The 27568-nt window shown below is 36.3% G+C and overlaps 1 protein-coding gene across 4 annotated transcripts in view; it reads left to right on the forward strand.

Annotated features, from left to right (window-relative positions):
* Window positions 1–27568, forward strand: part of LOC127868113 (BAI1-associated protein 3-like) — a 163011-nt gene that overhangs the window by 28386 nt on the left and 107057 nt on the right. For 3 of the 4 annotated variants that reach the window (XM_052409723.1, XM_052409724.1, XM_052409726.1), the window contains exons 4-6: window positions 16351–16405; window positions 22614–22697; window positions 23295–23462. In XM_052409723.1, the coding sequence (XP_052265683.1) occupies window positions 16351–16405; window positions 22614–22697; window positions 23295–23462 (307 nt within the window). The remainder of the gene's footprint in view (window positions 1–16350; window positions 16406–22613; window positions 22698–23294; window positions 23463–27568) is intronic. The other variant, XM_052409725.1, reaches the window with a different exon arrangement.

Genomic DNA, 27568 nt, shown 5'->3' on the forward strand with positions numbered 1-27568 from the left:
TTGCAGATGACCCCTATAGATTTTCAGGTCACTAGGTCAAAGGTCAAGGTCACAGTAACTCAATCCAGTAAAATGGTTTCTAGCTGATAACTCAAGAATAATTAGGCCAAGGATCATGAAACTTCATAGGTACATTGATCATGACTCACAGATGACCCCTATTGCTTTTCAGGTCACTAGGTCAAAGGTCAAGGTCGCGGTGACTTGACACAGTAAAAAGGTTTCAGGATGATAACTCAAGAAAGCTAATGCCTAGGATCATGAAACATTATAGGTACATTGATCATGACTCACAGATGACCCCTATCGATTTTCAGGTCACTAGGTCAAAGGTCAAGGTCACAGTGACAAAAAACGTATTCACACAATGGCTAACACTACAACTGACAGCCCATATGGGGGGGGGGGGGGGCATGCATGTTTTATTGTTTTTTAGGTCATGATTTTCATGCTCCCAAATGTTGTAAACAAAATAAAGCATGTAAACATGTGTTTAAAAAAAAAAGCAACATGGTTCATTTATTCTAACCTTTTTTGTGACATAATTCTATGTTGTAAGAGCATTGTGAATTTACTTTTCACTAAATTGTATTTATTTAAACATTTGTTGTTTACATGTATTTTCTTGTATCACTGTGCATTTGATCTTTTATAGATCAAGGAATCGTGGTCAATAAAATACCAACTAAATCTTTGAAGTGTGAAAAAGATCATTACATACCATCTCTTTTATCAGATTTTAATTGACAAAGCCAGTCGTCACAGTTGTATACACAGTTTTGCCTGACATTAATAGCTTTGTCTTTCCAATTTATAGCAAAATACTATAGTGATACTTGCAATAAATAATCAAGAACGATATTGACTTTTGCGTTTAATTTCTGATCATTTTTCATTGTAGTTGAAAAAGTAATTTGAAATCAATGATAGTTATTAGCTGAACACAACAATCCACTTCATTAATGTCCTTCTCCCTGTCCAAATGGCCCTGCTCAGTGTGGCATCTGGTCTTGGTAAGATAATGAATTGAAAGTTTGTCGAGAATTGAGAATTTCAGATAGTTGCCAATAAATACTAATATTCAAACGCCAATCTTTTTTAATCACAATTTCAGTACATGATATATTTAACCCTTTACCACTTAGATACGTATTTTGATGCATATATAGTCACATCAAAAGTTAAATTCAATTAAATACCTTTATTACTAAATTCAAGTGTTTAAGGCGTCAGTTCCAACCCTTAGATACTGATGAGCAGCAAACAGCATAAAACCTGAACAGACTGCGAGTTACTCGCAGGCTGTTCTGGTTTTATGCTGGTTGCAAAGGCCATTTTCACTTTGCTTCGTATATGTGAGAGGGTTAATATTTCATGATTTATAAAATATATAACACATGCTATATTGAAAACATGCCAATCCAGCAATAATACGACAGAGTATGCTTAATTGCCCTTAAGAGCAACCTGCGTTTTTCAAATTATAGCTGACCACTGTGCTTCTGTCAGTATTACAGCCCAGCTCCTTAAGGTAGCGCACCCATAATGGGCATCATTCCAAATATAATCTAATGTATTATTTTCTTAATCAGCATCATTTCACTGAACTACATGCACATTTTTTGGTAGGTTTTCCATGCTTTAAAAAAAAATATACTGATTTTCCCAAAACCACCCCCAAGGTCGGCCTTTGTCCAGTTTATTTGCACCCCTGGGGTATATGAAAGTTCTATAATTCATCCTTCTATAATTCATCCAGATTTCCAAATGTGGTCATGCAGTTGGTGTGTACAGCTACAGTAAAGGTCATAAAAGTTTAAACAAGATGAAATATTATTCTTTTACAGACATTTATTGTCCCCTAACGGTGAGACCGAGGGGACTTATGGTTTTCACACTGTGTGTCGGTGAGTATAATGTCAGTCAGTCAGTCAGTCAGTCAGTCAGTCACACTTTTCTGGATCCTGCGATTACTTTAAAAGTTCTTAATATTTGTTCATGAAACATGGATAGATGGCAATATGGAGATTATGCACGTCATTTCAATTTGTTCCTATGTCAAAAATTCTGGTTGCTATGGCAACAAAAAAAAAAAATAATTTAAAAAAAAATCTGACAATGGGGAAGTTTCACTGGTAGGGGACCATATTGCTTGACGATAGTCTTGTTTTTAGCTCGGCTGTTTTCGGAGAAAAACCCAATGAATTGTCATAGCCAGCTCCTCGTGTCGTGTCCGTCGTCGTGTCGTCCGCCGTCCGCTTCGTGCTAAAACCTTAATATTTTGTCAAGGTTTTTAACATTGGCTCTCAAATCAAAGTGCTTCCACCTACAACTTTGAAACTTCATATGTAGCTGCACCTTGATGAGTTCTACGCCCACCCATATTTGGATCACTAGGTCAAAGGTCAAGGTCATTGTGACCTGTAAAAAAAATGAATAAATTCTGACAACCTTTTTTTTCTTCAAAAGAAACCCGCAGCCGAGCATGGCACCCGTTATGCGGTGCTCTTGTTTATAACTTGTTATCTATGGATGAGCGCCATGAAATGTAAGTGGTTTCAGCCAAATAGAAATTGGGTTGGTTAAAAACAAAGTGCCATAAAATTCAAAAAAGTATCATTTAAGTAATACATGTATTTTGAACTTAGTTTTTTATAGATACACGATATACAGCAAAAATACCAAGAAATAGACAGATTTAACGTTTACTTTTTAAAATAAAAATGCAACATGCATGATTCGTATTTTCAGCAGTATATCACTCAATTTAGCCGTAACTTTGTTTTGATTGTAACAATTGAAGAATGTGCATAAAAATTGCATTATATTTAACAATAAACATAGCTTATATGCTATATTAAATCAAATTTATGTTAGAAAAGAAATTAAACGCGTCGCCAAAAAGTATGAGATGTCAGCAGGATTCCAACCTGCGCGGGAAGATCCCAAAAGATTTCTAGTCCATCACTCGGCAACGATAACTTCACATTAGAAAGGCTTAAATAAGATATCCATAAGTAAACAGGTATAAAGGCTCTTCGAATTTTGAAGAAATCGCGAAATCGTAATTTTCAGATGTTATTTGAATCAAAGTCAATATTTATTGTGAAAATACTGTGTTATAAAGGAATTACGTAAACATATATTTGTGTACTATTTAAATACTTTTACCATTTATTCCATCAATTTTTGATGTAATAGATAAACAATTTACATAAATTGTCCATGTTAAAAATTTAAAATCTGTGAAATCAAGGCAATAATAAATCATAAATCACCAAGACATTTTTTTTAGCATTATGCAGCGATTGTCTAAGCAAAGAATGAAGTTTATTTACAAATGAACAAATAATGGACATAAAGATGAAAATTATACTAAATGTTGCTGTAAACCATCAGAAATTATCATTTCTCATTTCTGGCACTTTATTTATTTGACCTGTTCGTTTTCCCAGTGCAGTAGTGAGGGGTGGGGGCTCAAGGTAAACAAAGTCCATAAATGTATTATCCATTTATTTGTAGATGTGGACTAATATTGTCAATTGACTGGAAGACCTATACAATGACAATACTAATGATTTTACAAAAAGAACGAAATATGTAATTCTATGAAATGTGAATGAAACGAATATCAATTAATTTCAAAATACAATACAATTACAGGTTCAAATAATATAAACAATATTTTAACCCTTTCCCACTCAGAAGCCAGGTGTAACTCGCAGTCTGTTCAGGTTTTATGCTGTTTGCTGCTTATCAGTATCTAAAGGTTGGAAGTGAAACCTTGAAAATGTGAATCTAGTAAGAAAGTTCTTTAACTAAATTTAACTTTCTGACGGACTACAAATGCGTCAAAATACGTATCTAAGTTGTAAAGAGATAAATCACCAGATTGACCTTGAGAGTGGATTTGCATTCATCAAACAATATTGGCAAATGCTAGTGTAGTCAGTAAATTTCTTTCAAGTTTGTAAACACAGGTTTTCAATTACTGACCAAGAAGAATGTTGCAGCGGAAGCCTCGATGGGTAAAATAATAAATATACATTAGACAGAATGCCCACAAACATTAAATTGATATTGTATTAAAAGGAAAAAAATTGATTGACCTGAACTATACACGCTAAAAAGATGAAAATAATACGGAGATTGTAAAAGTTACGATTATTTATCACGCAAAGCTTTTCTTCCTCTCATGGTAGTGTAATTGAAGTCACAATCTCAGAAATGCACATGTGGTTGTGAGACGTGGGGACTGATCAGATTTTGTAATGATTAAAAATCCTTGGCTGCCATAATTGGATCATAACATCAATAGGAAATGAAATTATACCAGTAATATGAGACAAAGAATGAAACATGGTACAAATTAATGCACGGCTATATTAGTAAAAAGATTATGCCTGTAAGTGATTTTGCCTGTAAGACCTTCAGTTGTCTATAACGGTTTGAATTAAACCTTTCCAAATGTCATATAATGATGATTAATATTTTTGGTGCATTTGATCATATTATCAATTTTTATGCCCCCCTTCGAAGAAGAGGGGGTATATTGTTTTACACATGTCAGTCCGTTTGTCGGTCCGTCCACCGAATGGTTTCCGGATGATAACTCAAGAACACAAGCACGCTTAGGATTATGACACTTCATAGGTACATTGATCATGACTCACAGACTATTGATTTAGGTCACTAGCTCAAAGGTCAAGGTCACGGTGACTAGAACCAGTAAAATGGTTTCCGGATGATAACTCAAGAACGCTTACGCCTAGGATCATGAAACTTCTTAGGTACATTGATCATGACTTGCAGATGACCCCTATTGATTTTCGGGGTACTAGGTCAAAGGTCAAGGTCACGGTGACTCTACACAGAAAAATGGTTTCCGGATAATAACTCAAGAACGCTTAAGCCTAGGATCATGAAACTTCATAGGTACATTGATCATGATTCGCAGATGACCCCTATACATCTTTAGGTCACTAGGTCAATGGTCAAGGTCACGGTGACTCGAACCAGTAAAAAGGTTTCCGGATGATATCTCAAGAACGCTTACTCCTAGGATCATGAAACTTCAAAGGTACATTGATCATGACCCGCAGATGACACCTTTTGATTTTCAGGTCACTAGGTGAAAGGTCAAAGTCGTGGTGACTCGAACCAGTAAAACGCATGATAACTCAAGAACGCTTACGCCTAGGATCATGAAACTTCATAGGTACATTGATCATGGCTTGCAGATGACCCCTATTGATTTTCAGGTCTCTAGGTCAAAGGTCAAGGTCACAGTAACTCAATCCAGTAAAATGGTTTCCAGCTGATAACTCAAGAATAATTAGGCCAAGGATCATGAAACTTCATAGGTACATTGATCATGACTCACAGATGACCCCTATACATCTTTAGGTCACTAGGTCAACGGTCAAGGTCACGGTGACTCGAACCAGTAAAAAGGTTTCCGGATGATAACTCAAGAACGCTTACTCCTAGGATCATGAAACTTCAAAGGCACATTGATCATGACCCGCAGATGACACCTTTTGGTTTTCAGGTCACTAGGTGAAAGGTCAAAGTCGTGGTGACTCGAACCAGTAAAACGCATGATAACTCAAGAACGCTTACGCCTAGGATCATGAAACTTCATAGGTACATTGATCATGGCTTGCAGATGACCCCTATTGATTTTCAGGTCACTAGGTCAAAGGTCAAGGTCACAGTAACTCAATCCAGTAAAATGGTTTCCAGCTGATAACTCAAGAATAATTAGGCCAAGGATCATGAAACTTCATAGGTACATTGATCATGACTCGCAGATGACCCCTATTGCTTTTCAGATCACTAGGTCAAAGGTCAAGGTCGCGGTGACTTGACACAGTAAAAAGGTTTCCGGATGATAACTCAAGAAAGCTAACGCCTAGGATCATGAAACATTATAGGTACATTGATCATGACTCACAGATGACCCCTATCGATTTTCAGGTCACTAGGTCAAAGGTCAAGGTCACAGTGACAAAAATCGTATTCACACAATGGCTGCCACTAAAACTGACAGCCCATATGGGGGGCATGCATGTTTATTGTTTTTTTGGTCATGATTTTCATGCTCCCAAATGTTGTAAACAAAATAAAGCATGTAAACATGTGTGGCAAAAAAAAGCAACATGGTTCATTTATTCTAACCTTTTTTGTGACATAATTCTATGTTGTAAGAGCATTGTGAATTTACTTTTCACTAAATTGTATTTATTTAAACATTTGTTGTTGACATGTATTTTCTTGTATCACTGTGCATTTGATCTTTTATAGATCAAGGAATCGTGGTCAATAAAATACCAACTAAATCTTTGAAGTGTGAAAAAGATCATTACATACCATCTCTTTTATCAGATTTTAATTGACAAAGCCAGTCGTCACAGTTGTATACACAGTTTTGCCTGACATTAATAGCTTTGTCTTTCCAATTTATAGCAAAATACTATAGTGATACTTGCAATAAATAATCAAGAACGATATTGACTTTTGCGTTTAATTTCTGATCATTTTTCATTGTAGTTGAAAAAGTAATTTGAAATCAATGATAGTTATTAGCTGAACACAACAATCCACTTCATTAATGTCCTTCTCCCTGTCCAAATGGCCCTGCTCAGTGTGGCATCTGGTCTTGGTAAGATAATGAATTGAAAGTTTGTCGAGAATTGAGAATTTCAGATAGTTGCCAATAAATACTAATATTCAAACGCCAATCTTTTTTAATCACAATTTCAGTACATGATATATTTAACCCTTTACCACTTAGATACGTATTTTGATGCATATATAGTCACATCAAAAGTTAAATTCAATTAAATACCTTTATTACTAAATTCAAGTGTTTAAGGCTTCAGTTCCAACCCTTAGATACGGATGAGCAGCAAACAGCATAAAACCTGAACAGACTGCGAGTTACTCGCAGGCTGTTCTGGTTTTATGCTGGTTGCAAAGGCCATTTTCACTTTGCTTCTTATATGGGAGAGGGTTAATATTTCATGATTTATAAAATATATAACACATGCTATATTGAAAACATGCCAATCCAGCAATAATACGACAGAGTATGCTTAATTGCCCTTAAGAGCAACCTGCGTTTTTCAAATTATAGCTGACCACTGTGCTTCTGTCAGTATTACAGCCCAGCTCCTTAAGGTAGCGCACCCGTAATGGGCATCATTCCAAATATAATCTAATGTATTATTTTCTTAATCAGCATCATTTCACTGAACTACATGCACATTTTTTGGTAGGTTTTCCATGCTTTAAAAAAAAATATACTGATTTTCCCAAAACAACCCCCAAGGTCGGCTTTTGTCCAGTTTATTTGCACCCCTGGGGTATATGAAAGTTCTATAATTCATCCAGATTTCCAAATGTGGTCATGCAGTTGGTGTGTACAGCTACAGTAAAGGTCATAAAAGTTTAAACAAGATGAAATAAGTATTCTTTTACAGACATTTATTGTCCCCTACCGGTGAGACCGAGGAGACTTATGGTTTGCACTCTGTGTGTCGGTGAGTATAATGTCAGTCAGTCAGTCAGTCAGTCAGTCAGTCAGTCAGTCAGTCAGTCAGTCAGTCAGTCAGTCAGTCAGTCAGTCAGTCAGTCAGTCAGTCTGTCAGTCAGTCAGTCAGTCAGTCAGTCAGTCAGTCAGTCACACTTTTCTGGATCCTGCGATTACTTTAAAAGTTCTTAATATTTGTTCATGAAACATGGATAGATGGCAATATGGAGATTATGCACGTCATATCAATTTGTTCCTATGTCAAAAATTCTGGTTGCTATGGCAACAAAGAAAAAAAATAATTTAAAAAAAAATCTGACAATGGGGAAGTTTCACGGGTAGGGGACCATATTGCTTGACGATAGTCTTGTTTTTAGCTGGGCTGTTTTCGGAGAAAAACCCAATGAATTGTCATAGCCAGCTCCTAGTGTCGTGTCCGTCGTCGTGTCGTCCGTCGTCGTGTCGTCCGCGTCGTGCTAAAACCTTAATATTTTGTCAAGGTTTTTATACGCCCGTCTATGACGGGACGTATTATGGTATACCCCGCGTCTGTCCGTCCGTCCGTCCGTCTGTCCGTCCGTCCGTCTGTTCGTCCGTCCATCCGTCTGTTAATGTCGTACGCTACGTCAAATATCCTTCGATGGATTTTTTTCAAATTTTAACACAATCTTAATATTGATAAACCCTGATCCCCTTTCGTTTTTGACGGAATTCTGAATTGTCGTTCCAGAGTTATGGGACTTTGTTCGTCAAAATTTCGTGATTTCATTGAATGTCCTACTGTAGCTCAAATATCCTTCGATGGATTTTTTTCAAATTTCAACACAATCTTAATATTGATAAACCCTGATCCCCTTTCGTTTTTGACGGAATTCTGAATTGTCGTTCCAGAGTTATGGGACTTTGTTCGTCAAAATTTCGTGATTTCATTGAATGTCCTACCGTAGCTCAAATATCCTTCGATGGATTTTTTTCAAATTTCAACACAATCTTAATATTGATGGTATGAATGTCAAGGAGACGGCGCTCCATGCTCATGTACTTATAAAATAAACCATGTATTCAAATACAAATAAACTGAAGTAAAAAAATGATTCAAAGGGTTATTTATTACCTTACTACTTCATTGGCGAACGACGGGCGTATCATGCGCTCATGGCGCAGCTCCTCAGTTAACATTGGCTCTCAAATCAAAGTGCTTCCACCTACAACTTTTAAACTTCATATGTAGCTGCACCTTGATGAGTTCTATGCCCACCCATATTTGGATCATTAGGTCAAAGGTCAAGGTCATTGTGACCTGTAAAAAAAAAAGAATATATTTTGACAACCTTTTTTTTCTTCAAAAGAAACCCGCAGCCGAGCATGGCACCAGTTATGCGGTGCTCTTGTTTATAACTTGTTATCTATGGATGAGCGCCATGAAATATAAGTGGTTTCAGCCAAATAGAAATTGGGTTGGTTAAAAACACAGTGCCATAAAATTCAAAATAGTATCATTTAAGTAATATTTTGAACTTAGTTTTTTATAGATACACAATATACAGCAAAAAAAAAAGAAATTGACAGATTTAACGTTTACTTTTTAAAATAAAAATAAAAATGCAACATGCATGATTCGTATTTTCAGCAGTATATCACTCAATTTAGCCGTAACGTTGTTTTGATTGTAACAATTGAATAATGTGCATAAAAATTGCATTATATTTAACAATAAACATAGCTTATATGCTATATTAAATCAAATTACATTAGAAAAGAAATAAAATGCGTCGCCAAAAAGTATGAGATGTCAGCAGGATTCAAACCTGCGCGGGAAGATCCCAAAAGATTTCTAGTCTATCACTTGGCAACGATAACTTCACATTAGAAAGGCTTAAATAAGATATCCATAAGTAAACAGGTATAAAGGCTCTTCGAATTATGAAGAAATGGCGAAATCGTAATTTTCAGATGATATTCAAATCAAAGTCAATATTTATTGTGAAAATACTGTGTTATAAAGGAATTAAGTAAACATATATTTGTGTTCTATTTAAATACTTTTACCATTTATTCCATCAATTTTTGATGTAATAGATAAACAATTTACATAAATTGTCCATGTTAAAAATTTAAAATCTTCTGTGAAATCAAGGCAATAATAAATCATAAATCACCAAGACATTTTTTTTAAGCATTATGCAGCGATTGTCTAAGCAAAGAATGAAGTTTATTTACAAATGAACAAATAATGGACATAAAGATGAAAAATATACTAAATGTTGCTGTAAACCATCAGAAATTATCATTTCTCATTTCTGGCACTTTATTAATTTGACCTGTTCGTTTTCCCAGTGCAGTAGTGAGGGGTGGGGGCTCAAGGTAAACAAAGTCCATAAATGTATTATCCATTTATTTGTAGATGTGGACTAATATTGTCAATTGACTGGAAGACCTATTCAATGACAATACTAATGATTTTACAAAAAGAACCAAATATGTAAAACTATGAAATGTGAATGAAACGAATATCAATTAATTTCAAAATACAAGACAATAACAGGTTCAAATAATATAAACAATATTTTAACCCTTTCCCACTCAGAAGCCAGGTGTAACTCGCAGTCTGTTTAGGTTTTATGCTGTTTGCTGCTTATCAGTATCTAAAGGTTGGAAGTGAAACCTTGAAAATGTGAATCTAGTAAGAAAGTTCTTTAACTAAATTTAACTTTCTGACGGACTACAAATGCGTCAAAATACGTATCTAAGTTGTAAAGGGATATATCACCAGGTTGACCTTGATAGTGGATTTGCATTTATCAAACGGTCTTGGCAAATGCTAGCGTAGTCAGTTAATTTCTTTCAAGTTTGTAAACAAAGGTTTTCAATCGCTGACCAAGGCGAATGTTGCATCGGAAGCCTCGATGGGTAAAATAATAAATATACATTAGACAGAGAACAGAATGCCCACAAACATTAAATTGATATTGTATTAAAAGGAAAAAAATTGATTGACCTGAACTACACGCACAAAAAAGACGAAAATAATACGGAGATTGAAAAAGTTACGATTATTTATCACACATATTTTTTCTTCCTCTCATGATAGTATAATTGAAGTCACGATCTCAGAAATGCACATGTGTTTGTGAGATGTGGGGACTGATCAGATTCCGTAATGATTAAAAATCCTTGGCAGTTATGTCTGCCATAATTGGATCATAACATCAATAGGAAATGAAATTATACCAGTAATATGAGACAAAGAATGAAACATGGTACAAATTAATGCACGGCTATATTAGTAAAAAGATTATGCCTGTAAGCGATTTTGCCTGTAAGACCTTCAGTTGTCTATAACGTTTTTTAATTAAACCTTTCCAAATGTTATATATTGATGATTAATATTTTTGGTGCATTTGATCATATTATCAATTTTTATGCCCCCCTTCGAAGAAGAGGGGCTATATTGTTATACACATGTCGGTCCGTCCGTCGGTCCCTCCACTGAATGGTTTCCTGATGATAACTCAAGAACACAAGTACGCCTAGGATCATGAAACTTCATAGGTACATTGATCATGACTCACAGATGACCCTTATTGATTTTCAGGTCACTAGCTCAAAGGTCAAGGTCACGGTGACTAGAACCAGCAAAATGGTTTCCGGATGATAACTTAAGAACGCTTACGCCTAGGATCATGAAACTTCCTAGGTACATTGATCATGACTTGCAGATGACCCCTATTGATTTTCAGGTCACTAGGTCAAAGGTCAAGGGCACGGTGACTCTACACAGAAAAATGGTTTTAGGATGATAACTCATTTATTAGATTGCTTAAGCCTAGGATCATGAAACTTCATAGGTAAATTGATCATGACTCGCAGATGACCCCTATTGATTTTTAGGTTACTAGGTCAAAGGTCAAGGTCACGGTGACTTGAACCAGTAAAAAGGTTTCCGGATGATAAATCAAGAAAGCTTACGCCTAGGATAATGAAATTTCATAGGAACATTGATCGTGACTCGCAGATGACACCTTTTGATTTTCAGGTCACTAGGTCAAATGTCAAAGGTAAAAGTCACGGTGACTTGAACCAGCAAAACGGATGATAAATCAAGAACGCTTACGCCTAGGATCATGAAACTTCATAGGTACATTGATCATGACTTGCAGATGACCCCTATTGCTTTTCAGGTCACTAGGTCAAAGGTCAAGGTCGCGGTGACTTGACACAGAAAAATGGTTTCTGGATGATAACTAAAGAAAGCTAACGCCTAGGATCATGAAACGTCATAGGTACATTGATCATGACTCACAGATGACCCCTATTAATTTTCAGGTCACTAGGACAAAGGTCAAGGTCACAGTGACAAAAAACGTATTCACACAATGGCTGCCACTACAACTGACAGCCCATATGGGGGGCATGCATGTTTTATATTTATTTAGGTCATGATTTTCATGCTCCCAAATGTTGTAAACAAAATAAAGCATGTTAACATGTGTTGCAAAAAAAAGCAAAATGGTTCATTTATTCAAACCTTTTTTGTGACATAATTCTATGTTGTAAGAGCATTGTGAATTTACTTTTCACTAAATTGTATTTATTTAAACATTTGTTGTTGACATGTATTTTCTTGTATCACTGTGCATTTAATCTTTTATAGATCAAGGAATCGTGGTCAATAAAATACCATCTAAATCTTTAAAGTGTGAAAAAGATCATTACATACAATCTCTTATATCAGATTTTAATTGACAAAGCCAGTCGTCACAGTTGTATACACATTTTTGCCTGACATTAATAGCTTTGTCTTTCCAATTTATAGCAAAATACTAAAGTGATACTTGCAATAAATAATCAAGAAAAAAAATGACTTTTGCGTTTAATTTCTGATCATTTTTCATTGTAGTTGAAAAAGTAATTTGAAATCAATGATAGTTATTAGCTGAACACAACAATCCACTTCATTAATGTCCTTCTCCCTGTCCAAATGGCCCTGCTCAGTGTGGCATCTGGTCTTGGTAAGAGAATGAATTGAAAGTTTGTTGAGAATTGAGAATTAAATCTGATCGTAGCCAATTAAATACTAATATTCAAACGCCCATCTTTTTTAAACACAATTTCAGTTCATGATATGTTTAACCCTTTACCACTTAGATATGTATTTTGATGCATTTATAGTCCCATCTAAAGTTAAATTCAATTAAATACCTTTATACTAAATTCAAGTGTTTAAGGCTTCAGTTCCAACCCTTAGATACTGATACGCAGCAAACAGCATAAAACCTGAACAGACTGTGAGTTACTCGCAGGCTGTTCTGGTTTTATTCTGGTTGCAAAGGCCATTTTCGCTTTGCATTTTATATGTGAAAGGGTTAATATTTCATGATTTATAAAATATATAACACATGCTATATTGAAAACATACCAATCCAGCAATAATACGACATAGTATGCTTAATTGCCCTTTTGATCAAAGAGCAATCTGCGCTTTTCAAATTATAGCCAACCACTGTGCTTCTGTCAGTATTATAGCCCAGCTCCTTAAGGTAGCGCACCGTAATGGGCATCTTTCCAAATATAAGCTTTCCATGCTTAAAAAAAATATACTGATTTTCCCAAAACCACCCCCACCCTCGGCTTTTGTCCAGTTTATTTGCACCCCTGGGGTATATGAAAGTTCCATAATTCATCCAGATTTCCAAATATGGTCATGCAGTTGGTGTATACAGATACAGTAAAGGTCATAAAAGTTTAAACAAGATGAAATAAGTATTCTTTTACAGACATTTATTGTCCCCTACCGGTGAGACCGAGGGGACTTATGGTTTGCGCTCTGTGTGTCCGTCAGTATATTGTTAGTCAGTCAGTCAGTTTGTCACACTTTTCTGGATCCTGCGATAACTTTAAAAGTCCTTAATATTTGTTCATGAAACATGGATAGATGGCAATATGGAGATTATGCACGTCATTTCAATTTGTTCCTATGTCAAAAATTCTGGTTGCTATGGCAACAAAGAAAAAAATAATAATTAAAAAAAAAATCTGACAATGGGGAAGTTTCACGGGTAGGGGACCATATTGCTTGACGATAGTCTTGTTTTTAGCTCGGCTGTTTACGGAGAAAACCCGAGGTATTGTCATTGCCAGCTGGTCATGTCGTGTCCGTCGTCGTGTCGTCCGCCGTCCGCATCGTGTTAAAACCTTAACATTTTTTCAAAGTTTTGAACATTGGCTCTCAAATCAAAGTACTTCCTCCTACAACTTCATATGTAGCTGCACCCTGATGAGTTCTACACGCCCACCCATATTTGGATCACTAGGTCAAAGGTCAAGGTCACTGTGACCTGTAAAAAAAAACAAAAAAACATTCTGACAAGCTTTTATTTCTTTTTAAAAAAACGCAGCGAGCATGGCACCCGTTATGCGGTGCTCTTGTTTATAACTTGTTATCTATATGGATGAGCGCCATGAAATGTAACTGGTTTCAGCCAAATAGAAATTGGGTTGGTTAAAAACAAAGTGCCATAAAATTCAAAATAGTGTCATTTAAGTAATATTTTGAACTTAGTTTTTTATAGATACACAATATACAGCAGAAATACCAAGAAATTGACAGATTTAACGTTTACTTTTTAAAATAAAAATAAAAATGCAACATGCATGATTCGTATTTTCAGCAGTATATCACTCAATTTAGCCATAACGTTGTTTTGATTGTAACAATTGAAGAATGTGTATAAAAATTGCATTATATTTAACAATAAAAATAGCTTATATGCTATATTAAATCAAATTATGTTAGAAAAGAAATAAAACGCATCGCCAAAAAGTATGCTATGTCGGCAGGATTCGAACCTGCGCAGGAAGATCCCAAAAGATTTCTAGTCTATCGCCTTAACCTGTGACTCGGCCACGATAACTTCACATTAGAAAGGCTTAAATTAGATATTCACAAGTAAACAGGTAAAAAGGCTCTTTGATTTTTGAAGAAATTGCGAAATCGTAATTTTCAGATGATATTTGAATCAAAGTCAATATTTACTGTGTTATAAAGGAATTACGTAAACATATATCAAAATTCAAAGTTTGAAAAAAATAAAATTCATCTCTCGGAAATAACCAATCATTGAAGATCGGCAATGATCGTAAAATAAATCGTGTGAAATCATTGCGGGTGCGCTACCTTAAAAGTTTAATAATGAAGTTTTGATGACATGTTAAATAACCAGACATGTTAAATATTGTTTATAAGCAATTAACTTTTCGATTCACAATAACAATATGGTATTTTCCTAATTACTTTCTATCACTAAGCTTGGTTCTAATCAAATGCAATCAATACTTGATTTGATGCTGTCAGGAGATAATGAAAGAAGCCTTTCTATTCCTTTCTATGCATTAAAGATGGCGTTTTTATTTCACCTGTGGACTTGACATATATGAATATGAGATTTCATAGCAAACTTTTAGACTATAAAATATGTGACAGTATTGACCCCAAAACAGTATTTTGTGTAATTTGGAAACATAATGCTTCTTCTTTGCGTTAATAAGAACTCTAAAACTTCAAAAAATATTTGTCAAAATGACAATTTTCCAACTTGTTCTTACATATTTCAAACATAAAAGAGTCTTGAGGGAGAAAAATAATAATGATGTAGACTCAAACTAAATATATGCATATGTTTATGTAAGATCATCATTTGAAAGGGTAAAACTTATTAAGTGTTACACACATTAAATGATTGAATAATATGAAGAGTTTCAGTGACAACACATGGATCCAAGCACTTATATCAAGCATTAAATGCAACTTAAAATGTAACTGTCCAGTTAAAAGTCAAGTGGCTTGATCGAGCAATAGCATTTTAATCCGAAGGTCACAGGTTGAAGCCTCGATTTTTTAACCAGGTTTTCAGAAGGAAAAAACTGGTTATTAGATTGGCAAATGTCTGCGGGCGGGCGGAGCAAGCTTGTCCAGGCCATAACTTTGTCGTTCATAGTGAGATTTTAAAATAATTTAGTACATTTGTTTAGACAGTGTGTCGCGTGATCAATTACGTCGATATCTCCAAGATCAAGGTCACACTTTGAGTTCAAAAGTCAAAAATGGCCAAAATGAGCTTGTCCGGGCCATAATTATGTCATTCATTGTAAGATTTTAAAATCATTTGGGGCATTTGTTTACTATCATTGGACAGTGTGTCGCGCAAAAGAATTACATGATATATCCAAGTTCAAGGTCACACTTTGAGGTCAAAGGTCAAAAATGGCCATATCTGAGCTTGTCCGGGCCATAACTATGTGGTTTATTGTGAGATTTTTAAATCATTTGGCTCTTTTATTCACCATCATTGGACGGTGTGTCGCGAGAAAGAATTACGTAGATACTACAAGGTCAAGGTCATAGTTTTAGTTCAAAGGTCAAAAATGGCAATAAATGATCTTGTCTGGACCATAACTATGTCATTCATTGTGAGATTTTAAAATGACTCTGTACATTAATTTTGTTCAAAGTCATTGGACGGCGTGTTATGGGAAAAATTCAAGAGTTCAAAGGTCAAAATGGCTGTAAATAATATTGGCATATAAATTCTTAAAAAATTGCCATAAATTACATTCTCTTGTTTTGTGATGACAGCATGCAAAATAGTCTGTGTCAACGCGGCACGTGGGGGTATACGTCACGTCTGTGACAAAGCTCTAGTTCATGAATATAATTATAAAAAATGGCTATTATTTATGTATGCAAACACCAAAATAGCTTCGAACTCTTTCTTAACTGAATGTTTTTAGACAACAATTTTAATATTTTGTTCTAGTTCTTCCAGTGATCAAGCATCCGATGAAGAAGAAATTAGCTCAATAACCGAGGGGGTATACTCTCATTATAAAAGTTAAACAGTTAAATTGTTATTTGGTTAGTTCTTCATCTGAATACAAAGTGTGCATGCCACCTCTTTTTTTAGATGCATTAATAAATTAGCAAATGCAACTTCCTAGGTCAGCGCTCAATCTAAGGCCCGAATGATTTTAAATTTCATGGATAATTTGACAGGGTGATTAGGTTTTATATGTTTTTTTCAACATATTTCGCAATATATTTCGCTTAAAAATTATCTGTTAAATTTCAAAACATCTGGGCCTGAGTGCCACCTCGAAAGTAGGATTGGCTCATTTATTAATGCATCTCCAAAAAGAGGTGGAGCGCGTGAGTAACGTCTGTGAATGTTGGGCTACTGCCATCAGTCACTGTCTGTAGATTCTTTTAAACAATTTTTTAAACAACAATAAACTTCGGATCTCAAAGGCCAGAGAGAAAAAAACTGACATGTGTGCAGAAATTTTATAGTTAGTGTTTTGTAACCAGCAAAATAAAAGTCAAGCAGTATATTTTTATGCCCCCCTTCGAAGAAGAGGGGGTATATTGCTTTGCTCATGTCGGTCGGTCGGTCCGTCCACCAGGTGGTTGTCAGACAATAACTCAAGAACGCTTGGGCCTAGGATCATGAAACTTCATAGGTACATTGATCATGACTTGCAGATGACCCCTATTGATTTTGAGGTCACTAGGTCAAAGGTCAAGGTCACGGTGACCCGAAATAGTAAAATGGTTTTTGGATGATAACTCAAGAACGCTTATGCCTAGGATCATGAAACTTGATAGGTAGATTGATCATGACTAGCAGATGACCCCTATTGATTTTCAGGTCACTAGGTCAAAGGTCAAGGTCATGGTGACCCGAAATAGTAAAATGGTTTCCGGATGATAACTCAAGAACGCTTATGCCTAGGATCATGAAACTTGATAGGTACATTGATCATGACTGGCAGATGACCCCTATTGATTTTGAGGTCACTAGATCAAAGGTCAAGGTCACTGTGACCCGAAATAGAAAAATGGTTTCCGGATGATAACTCAAGAACGCTTATGCCTAGGATCATGAAACTTGATAGGTACATTGATCACGACTGGCAGATGACCCCTATAGATTTTCAGGTCACTAGGTCAAAGGTCAAGGTCACAGTGACTCAAAATAGTAAAATGGTTTCCTGATGATAACTCAAGAAAGCTTATGGCTAGGATCATGAAACTTCATAAGTACATTGATCATGACTCGCAGAAGACCCCTATTGATTTTCAGGTCACTAGGTCAAAGGTCAAGGTCACAGTGACAAAAACATATTTACAAAATGGCTGTCACTACAACTGAGAGCCCATATGGGGGGCATGCATGTTTTACAAACAGCCCTTGTTTTTTTTAATCTCCCATCTTCATCTTCACCAGTTTTGACAGAAATTACCATTATTACAGTATACGGTAATAGTTCCAGCATTTTTACAGTATACGGTAATAGATCCAGAATTATTACAGTATATGGTAATAGTTCCAGCATTATTACAGTATAAGGTAATAGTTCCAGCATTATTACAGTATATGGTAATAGTTCCAGCATTATTACAGTATATGGTAATAGTTCCAGCATTATTACAGTATATGGTAATAGTTCCAGCATTATTACAGTATATGGTAATAGTTCCAGCATTATTACAGTATATGGTAATAGTTCCAGCATTATTACAGTATATGGTAATAGTTCCAGCATTATTACAGTATATGGTAATAGTTCCAGCATTAATACAGTATACGTTAATAGTTCCAGCATTATTACAGTATATGGTAATAGTTCCAGCATTATTACAGTATACGGTAATAGTTCCAGCATTATTACAGTATATGGTAATAGTTCAAGCATTATTACTGTATATGGTAATAGTTCCAGCATTATTACAGTATACGTTAATAGTTCCAGCATTATTACAGTATATGGTAATAGTTCCAGCATTATTACAGTATATGGTAATAGTTCCAGCATTAATACAGTATACGGTAATAGTTCCAGCATTATTACAGTATACGTTAATAGTTCCAGCATTATTACAGTATACGGTAATAGTTCCAGCATTATTACAGTATACGGTAATAGTTCCAGCATTATTACAGTGTATGGTAATAGTTCCAGCATTATTACAGTATATGGTAATAGTTCCAGCATTATTACAGTATATGGTAATAGTTCCAGCATTATTACAGTATATGGTAATAGTTCCAGCAATATTACAGTATATGGTAATAGTTCCAGCATTATTACAGTATACGGTAATAGTTCCAGCATTATTACAGTATACGGTAATAGTTCCAGCATTATTACAGTATACCGTAATAGTTCCAGCATTATTACAGTATACGGTAATAGTTCCAGCATTATTACAGTATACGGTAATAGTTCAAGCATTATTACAGTATATGGTAATAGTTCCAGCAATATTACAGTATACGGTAATAGTTCCAGCATTATTACAGTATATGGTAATAGTTCCAGCATTATTACAGTATATGGTAATAGTTCCAGCATTATTACAGTATATGGTAATAGTTCCAGCATTGTTACAGTATACGGTAATAGTTCCAGCATTATTACAGTATATGGTAATAGTTCCAGCATTATTACAGTATATGGTAATAGTTCCAGCATTAATACAGTATACGTTAATAGTTCCAGCATTATTACAGTATATGGTAATAGTTCCAGCATTATTACAGTATACGGTAATAGTTCCAGCATTATTACAGTATATGGTAATAGTTCCAGCATTATTACAGTATACGGTAATAGTTCCAGCATTATTACAGTATATGGTAATAGTTCCAGCATTATTACAGTATATGGTAATAGTTCCAGCATTAATACAGTATATGGTAATAGTTTCAGCATTAATACAGTATATGGTAATAGTTCCAGCATTATTACAGTATACAGTCTTTTGAACAAGCCATATGGGGATATGAGCCAGAGGAATATTTCATTATTTGTGACAGATTTTGGTACCTTCTGGAACAAAAATGTCAGGGCCTATGTCAGTGGTTGGAAAGGTAGCTGATTTATGGTAAAAAAGCACAAATGGTTGACTGTGGGTGTGTGGAAAGTGGATTGATCCAAAAGCATGAACCTATATATCAGTATTCTGTGGGTTATACAGATAAATGTTGCAATTACAACAGCCTGTCTTATACAAACCTTCATCTTGTGATACGTTTTAGCAGCCTTTCAAGACAATTGTTTTAATAAGGATCCATGAACAAGAAAAAATATTTTGCATGGGATATCAATTAAAAAAATTTGCTTGTTTTCAGACATTTTCTAGTGGAATTTAACCCTTTTCATTGCAATGTTTTACTATGGTCTCTAACTAAATCATATTTTTATAGTGATCGGCTGTCCGTCTGTCTGTCCATCTGTCTGTCTGTCCATCTTTCCGTAACACTTTGCGTTAAGGATTCGAAAAATGCTCATAACTTCTACCGGTATATGGACAAGGCCTTTCCATACGCAAAATTTTTTTTACCCCTGTGACCTTGACCTTGAACTTAGGGTCGAAAAATGCTCATAACTTCTATGTCCCTTGAAATATAACCTTCATATTTTATGCATGTGTATATGGACAAAGCCTTTCCATAGGCAAATTTTTTTTTACCCCTGTGACCTTGAACTTGAACTTAGGGTCCGCGTTTAGGTTTCAAAAACTGCGTTTAGGTTTTGAAAAATGCTCATAACTTCTATGTCCCTTGAGACATAACCTTCATATTTGGTATGCATGTGTATATGGACAAGGCCTTTCCATACGCTCAAAAAAATTTACCCCTGTGACCTTGAACTTGAACTAAGGGTCCGCGTTTAGGTTTTGAAATATGCATTTAGGTTTCGAAAAATGCTTATAACTTCTATGTCCCTTGAGATATAACCTTTAAATTTGGTATGCATGTGTATATAAACAAGGCCTTTCCATACGCACAACAAAATTTACCCCTGTGACCTTGAACTTGAACTTAGAGTCTGCATTTAGGTTTCAAAATCTGCATTTAGGTTTTGAAAAATGCTCATAACTTCTATGTCCCTTGAGATATAACCTTCATATTTGGTATGCATGTGTATATGGACAAGGCCTTTCCATAAGCACATAAATTTTGACCCCTGTGACCTTGACCTTGAACTTAGGGTCCGCGTTTGGGTTTCAAAATCTGCGTTTTGGTTTCGAAAAAAGCTCATAACTTCTATCAAGCGTTTATAGGGGGCATAAGTCATCCTATGGTGACAGCTCTTGTTCAGACATTTAGAAGTGAACGTCTTTGCTTACCATATAATTAAATATCTTCAAAAGATAAAAGCATGACATCTGTCTAAAGTGTAAAACATGCCTTGAAATAGGTTCATTATTTAGAGAGTGTAACAGCCCTATACACCTACATGATATGATTATTTAATATAATGTAACCTTACACTGGGTATAATGTTACAATCAATGAATCTTATCATTTCTAGGATTGCGTATAGAATTGAGTGTGAAATGATCGATAATCTGCTTTACATCCCTGTATGAGAGATATGATTGTTAAACATTTTACCCGCAACTATTTATCATTTTTCAATTGTCATACATAATTAATTGATGATGTTCAATGAGACATAAAAGAGGAGCCTTCATACATTTTTAATACTGTTTGAAGCAAAGTCTGAAAGGGTATATAAATGCAAGGACAATGTTTTACAACTGTACTGCATTTAATTCTGATAAGGGTGTTAGTAATTAATAAGTACTGTACTGCATTAATTCTGATAAGGGTGTTAGTAATTAATAAGTTTGAGATACTATTAAAAAAAAAATCTTCAATTAAAAGACCCTCAAACAAAAAAGTATAATATGATGCTTAAATTTGTTATTTTGATGTGATGTTTTATATTCATTATTGTAAGGGTGTCACGATACGCTCACGATACGATACGTATCGCAGTACAGTGTGTACGATACAATATAATTGCAATACTTATTGTCAGATGGAAATAACATACAAACCATTTTATACCATTTGTCAATTTTATTTAAAGACCTCTACATATGTGTCATACAATATACAAAATACCATTATAATGTCATGAAAGTACAGGAATTGACAATTAGTTATTATTATTTACAAATCTAAAACTTTTATTAAACATGAACACAAAAGTATGAATATGTTTAAAAAATACCGACTGCTTTATGTTTCTTTTACTTCGATAGATTATTTAACTTAAAAATAAAACGCGTTTACCAGCTAGTTGAACTGGCTATCTTTGCTTGTGCCGTAAAAAACTCCCAGGCAAGCGCAATTCTTAGAACCAGTAAAATATTGCACCTTGCTTCGTGACGTAGTCCACACAGCACATTTTTGAGTGGTTGAAATTTAATTTTAATGGTTTTAAAGAATTTATGAAATTCTCAGCGGAATCACAAAATTACAGCTCCTGCTTAGGAAATTCGTAGCGACTAAAGTCGTGATATAAAGCAAATGTTTATACAAAATAAACGCCTAGCATTTTCTTACTGATAACACAAAAGGCTTCCATATTTTTTATTTGAAGCTTGCTGGAGGTGATTTCAATTCAAATTCCACCATTTTTCTGGGCCAATTACAGTTACTTCCCTTGAAATGCGTGATTGAATATGCCTTACCGTACCGTACGGACTCGGAGGCGTATCGTGAACCGTACAGAGGGAGACTATTACAATATACCGTCCCATGGAGTACCGTTACACCCTTACATTATTGTTTGTTGTTTTTCTTTTCCTATCATATCACATTTTCATATCAGCCCCCAACGGTTCTTAGATGTATGCAAATTCCCATGCAACTTTTGTCAGATACATATCTGTAATAACTTATGTATTTAAATTTGGTTAAACATCTGCATTTTGTGATTCAGTTGTTATTTGGTATGTATGAGATGCCCTATCTTTGGATATCGCTGCAGGAAATTCACATGGAATATATTGTCATACAAAAAAAAAACAAGCTTTTTTTATCTCGTTAAATCTATGCTACCAGAATGCATCCAGCTTTGAAATTTTGGCTATTGCTATAAGGAAGACTGATTTTTTATGTGTTAACTTATTTTTTGAAATATTTTATTAAATATTCCTTGATTTTTAGTGTTTATAGGGATTTAATACATATTTAAAAAAAAATTGTTTCTTTGTTTTCAGGATGACAGAGATACCACAAAACCTCCGCCATTGGAGGTCCAGTTTGCCCCAAAACACAATCTGCCACAGCTCTCGAAAAAGGAGGTAAGAAATGTCATATATTTAGTTGTGAATGTAAGACCCAAAACTTAACTACACTGTACTTAAGATTCTTAATAAAGTACAGGCAAATGGCGGGATAACTACAAATTTGCCAATTGCTTTAAAAAAAAATTCCAATTGAAAGTTCCCCCCTCCCCTCAATTATTTTTTTATAAAATGCAACATTTATTTAGTTTTGTTTAATGCAGCTCTATGGCTTGAACCTAAGTAAATATACTATTGACAACTTTCTAACATGTAGTTATCAATTTTAAAGTATATTTGTGAGCAAAACATCAAATATACCAATTTCCCAAAGTGAATACTTCGCTGTAGGTATTAAACCCTCTACAAATCTATGTACCTCATAGGTCGCCGTGGTGTAGTGGACATGATAACCGCCTAGCGACCGGGAGGTCACAGGTTTGATCCCCGCTGTGGGAGCGTTCTTTAGATCTCCCCAATAGACACCAAGTACTGGTTCTAGTCCCAGGAAACGGACTCGAGAGCGTTTATATAAGCCATAGGCTTCTGATGCAATCAAGCTTAAATAAATAGGTTTAAACTAAATCTATGTACCTCCTTCATATGTCTTTCCAGTTTGAACTCCTCTACGTGGAGGTGCTGTACACAATCAAGCACAAGATAGGGATCACCATAGGGGGCCACCTGTCCTTCATTCAGGACCTCTACCTGTACGCCCAGGAGGCCTTCAATGTCTCGCCAGAGGACCACGCCAGGCTTATGGCCAAAGCCACCAAAGAAAAGGTTAGTTTTACATTATTTAGTGGCACACTGGAAACAAGGCTTAATGCATGTGAGTAATATTGTACCAGACTCGCCTGTGCAGTTCTCACAAGATATTCAGGGACGACTTTCCCGCCATATGGTATTTTCCATTGAGGAAAGTCTCTGTTTAGCTAAAATCCATTTTTCGCTGAAAGTGTCGTCCCTGGTAAGCAGTCTGCTCAGTCTAATCTTAAACAACACTTTACACACATGCAAGTCCCATTTTCACTGAAAGTGTTGTCCCTGGTAAGCAGTTTGCTCAGTCTAATATTAAACAACTCTTTCCACACATGCAAGTCCCATTTTCGCTGAAAGTGTCGTCCCTGGTAAGCAGTCTGCTCAGTCTAATCTTAAACAACACTTTACACACATGCAAGTCCCATTTTCGCTGAAAGTGTCGTTCCTTAGGTAAGCAGTCTGCTCAGTGTAATTTTAAACAACACTATACCCACATGCAAGTCCCATTTTCACTGAAAGTGTCGTCCCTGGTAAGCAGTCTGCTCAGTCTAATCTTAACAACACTTTACCCACATGCAAGTCCCATTTTCCCTGAAAGTGTCATCCCTGGTAAGCAGTCTGCTCAGTCTAATATTAAACAACACTTTACACACATGCAAGTCCCATTTTCGCTGAAGGTGTCGTCCCTGGTAAGCAGTCTGCTCAGTCTAATCTTAAACAACACTTTACCCACATGCAAGTCCCATTTTCCCTGAAAGTGTCGTCCCTGGTAAGCAGTCTGCTCAGTCTAATCTTAAACAACTCTTTACGCACATGCATGTCTCATTTTCACTGAAAGTGTCATCCCTGGTAAGCAGTCTGCTCAGTCTAATCTTTAACAACACTTTACCCACATGCAAGTCCCATTTTCACTGAAAGTGTCGTCCCTGGTAAGCAGTCTGCTCAGTCTAATCTTAAACAACACTTTACACACATGCAAGTCCCATTTTCGCTGAAGGTGTCGTGTCTGGTAAGCAGTCTGCTCAGTCTAATCTTAAACAACACTTTACCCACATGCAAGTCCCATTTTCCCTGAAAGTGTCGTCCCTGGTAAGCAGTCTGCTCAGTCTAATCTTAAACAACACTTTACACATATGCATGTCCCATTTTCGCTGAAAGTGTTGTCCCTGGTAAGCAGTCGTCCCATTTTCACTGAAAGTGTCGTCCCTGGTAAGCAGTCTGCTCAGTCTAATCTTAAACAACAATTTACGCACATGTAAGTCCCATTTTCGCTGAAAGTGTCGTCCCTGGTAAGCAGTCTGCTCAGTCTAATCAAAAACAACACTTTACCCACATGCAAGTCCCATTTTCGTTGAAAGTGTCGTCCCTTAGGTAAGCAGTCTGCTCAGTCTAATCTTAACAACACTTTGCCCACATGCAAGTCCCATTTTCACTGAAAGTGTCATCCCTGGTAAGCAGTCTGCTCAGTCTAATCTTAAACAAATCTTTCCACACTTGCAAGTCCCATTTTCACTGAAAGAGTCGTCCCTGGTAAGCAGTCTGCTCAGTCTAATCTTATACAACACTTTACGCACATGCAAGTCCCATTTTCACTGTAAGTGTTGTCCCTGGTAAGCTGTCTGCTCAGTCTAATCTTAAACAACACTTTACCCACATGCAAGTCCCATTTGTGCTGAAAGTGTCGTCCCTGGTAAGCAGTCTGCTCAGTCTAATCTTAAACAACTCTTTACGAACATGCAAGTCCCATTTTTGCTGAAAGTGTCGTCCCTGGTCAGCAGTCTGCTCAGTCTAATCTTAAACAACACTTTACGCACATGCAAGTCCCATTTTCGCTAAAAGTGTCGTCCCTGGTAAGCAGTCTGCTCAGTCTAATCTTAAACAACACTTTACCCACATGCAAGTCCCATTTTCACTGAAAGTGTCGTCCCTGGTAAGCAGTCTGCTCAGTCTAATCTTCAACAACACTTTACACACATGCAAGTCCCATTTTCGCTAAAAGTGTCGTCCCTGGTAAGCAGTCTGCTCAGTCTAATCTTATACAACACTTTACACACATGCAAGTCCCATTTTCACTGAAAGTGTCATCCCTGGTAAGCAGTCTGCTCAGTCTAATCTTAAACAACACTTTACACACATGCAAGTCCAATTTCCACTGAAAGTGTCGTCCCTGGTAAGCAGTCTGCTCAGTCTAATCTTATACAACACTTTACACACATGCAAGTCCAATTTTCACTGAAAGTGTCGTCCCTGGTAAGCAGTCTGCTCAGTCTAATCTTAAACAACACTTTACACACATGCAAGTCCCATTTTCGCTGAAAGTGTCGTCCCTGGTAAGCAGTCTGCTCAGTCTAATCTTAAACAACACTTTACACACATGCAAGTCCCATTTTTGCTGAAAGTGTCGTTCCTTAGGTAAGCAGTCTGCTCAGTGTAATTTTAAACAACACTTTACCCACATGCAAGTCCCATTTTCACTGAAAGTGTCGTCCCTGGTAAGCAGTCTGCTCAGTCTAATCTTAACAACACTTTACCCACATGCAAGTCCCATTTTCCCTGAAAGTGTCATCCCTGGTAAGCAGTCTGCTCAGTCTAATATTAAACAACACTTTACACACATGCAAGTCCCATTTTCGCTGAAGGTGTCGTCCCTGGTAAGCAGTCTGCTCAGTCTAATCTTAAACAACACTTTACCCACATGCAAGTCCCATTTTCCCTGAAAGTGTCGTCCCTGGTAAGCAGTCTGCTCAGTCTAATCTTAAACAACTCTTTACGCACATGCATGTCTCATTTTCACTGAAAGTGTCATCCCTGGTAAGCAGTCTGCTCAGTCTAATCTTTAACAACACTTTACCCACATGCAAGTCCCATTTTCACTGAAAGTGTCGTCCCTGGTAAGCAGTCTGCTCAGTCTAATCTTAAACAACACTTTACACACATGCAAGTCCCATTTTCGCTGAAGGTGTCGTCCCTGGTAAGCAGTCTGCTCAGTCTAATCTTAAACAACACTTTACCCACATGCAAGTCCCATTTTCCCTGAAAGTGTCGTCCCTGGTAAGCAGTCTGCTCAGTCTAATCTTAAACAACACTTTACACATATGCATGTCCCATTTTCGCTGAAAGTGTTGTCCCTGGTAAGCAGTCGTCCCATTTTCGCTGAAAGTGTCGTCCCTGGTAAGCAGTCTGCTCAGTCTAATCTTAAACAACAATTTACGCACATGTAAGTCCCATTTTCGCTGAAAGTGTCGTCCCTGGTAAGCAGTCTGCTCAGTCTAATCAAAAACAACACTTTACCTACATGCAAGTCCCATTTTCGTTGAAAGTGTCGTCCCTTAGGTAAGCAGTCTGCTCAGTCTAATCTTAACAACACTTTACCCACATGCAAGTCCCATTTTCACTGAAAGTGTCATCCCTGGTAAGCAGTCTGCTCAGTCTAATCTTAAACAAATCTTTCCACACTTGCAAGTCCCATTTTCACTGAAAGAGTCGTCCCTGGTAAGCAGTCTGCTCAGTCTAATCTTATACAACACTTTACGCACATGCAAGTCCCATTTTCACTGTAAGTGTTGTCCCTGGTAAGCTGTCTGCTCAGTCTAATCTTAAACAACACTTTACCCACATGCAAGTCCCATTTGTGCTGAAAGTGTCGTCCCTGGTAAGCAGTCTGCTCAGTCTAATCTTAAACAACTCTTTACGAACATGCAAGTCCCATTTTTGCTGAAAGTGTCGTCCCTGGTCAGCAGTCTGCTCAGTCTAATCTTAAACAACACTTTACGCACATGCAAGTCCCATTTTCGCTAAAAGTGTCGTCCCTGGTAAGCAGTCTGCTCAGTCTAATCTTAAACAACACTTTACCCACATGCAAGTCCCATTTTCACTGAAAGTGTCGTCCCTGGTAAGCAGTCTGCTCAGTCTAATCTTCAACAACACTTTACACACATGCAAGTCCCATTTTCGCTAAAAGTGTCGTCCCTGGTAAGCAGTCTGCTCAGTCTAATCTTATACAACACTTTACTCACATGCAAGTCCCATTTTCGCTGAAAGTGTCATCCCTGGTAAGCAGTCTGCTCAGTCTAATCTTAAACAACACTTTACACACATGCAAGTCCAATTTCCACTGAAAGTGTCGT

The sequence above is a fragment of the Dreissena polymorpha genome, chromosome 2 (genome assembly GCF_020536995.1).
Source record: "Dreissena polymorpha isolate Duluth1 chromosome 2, UMN_Dpol_1.0, whole genome shotgun sequence".
In the NCBI taxonomy this organism is placed as follows: domain Eukaryota; kingdom Metazoa; phylum Mollusca; class Bivalvia; order Myida; family Dreissenidae; genus Dreissena; species Dreissena polymorpha.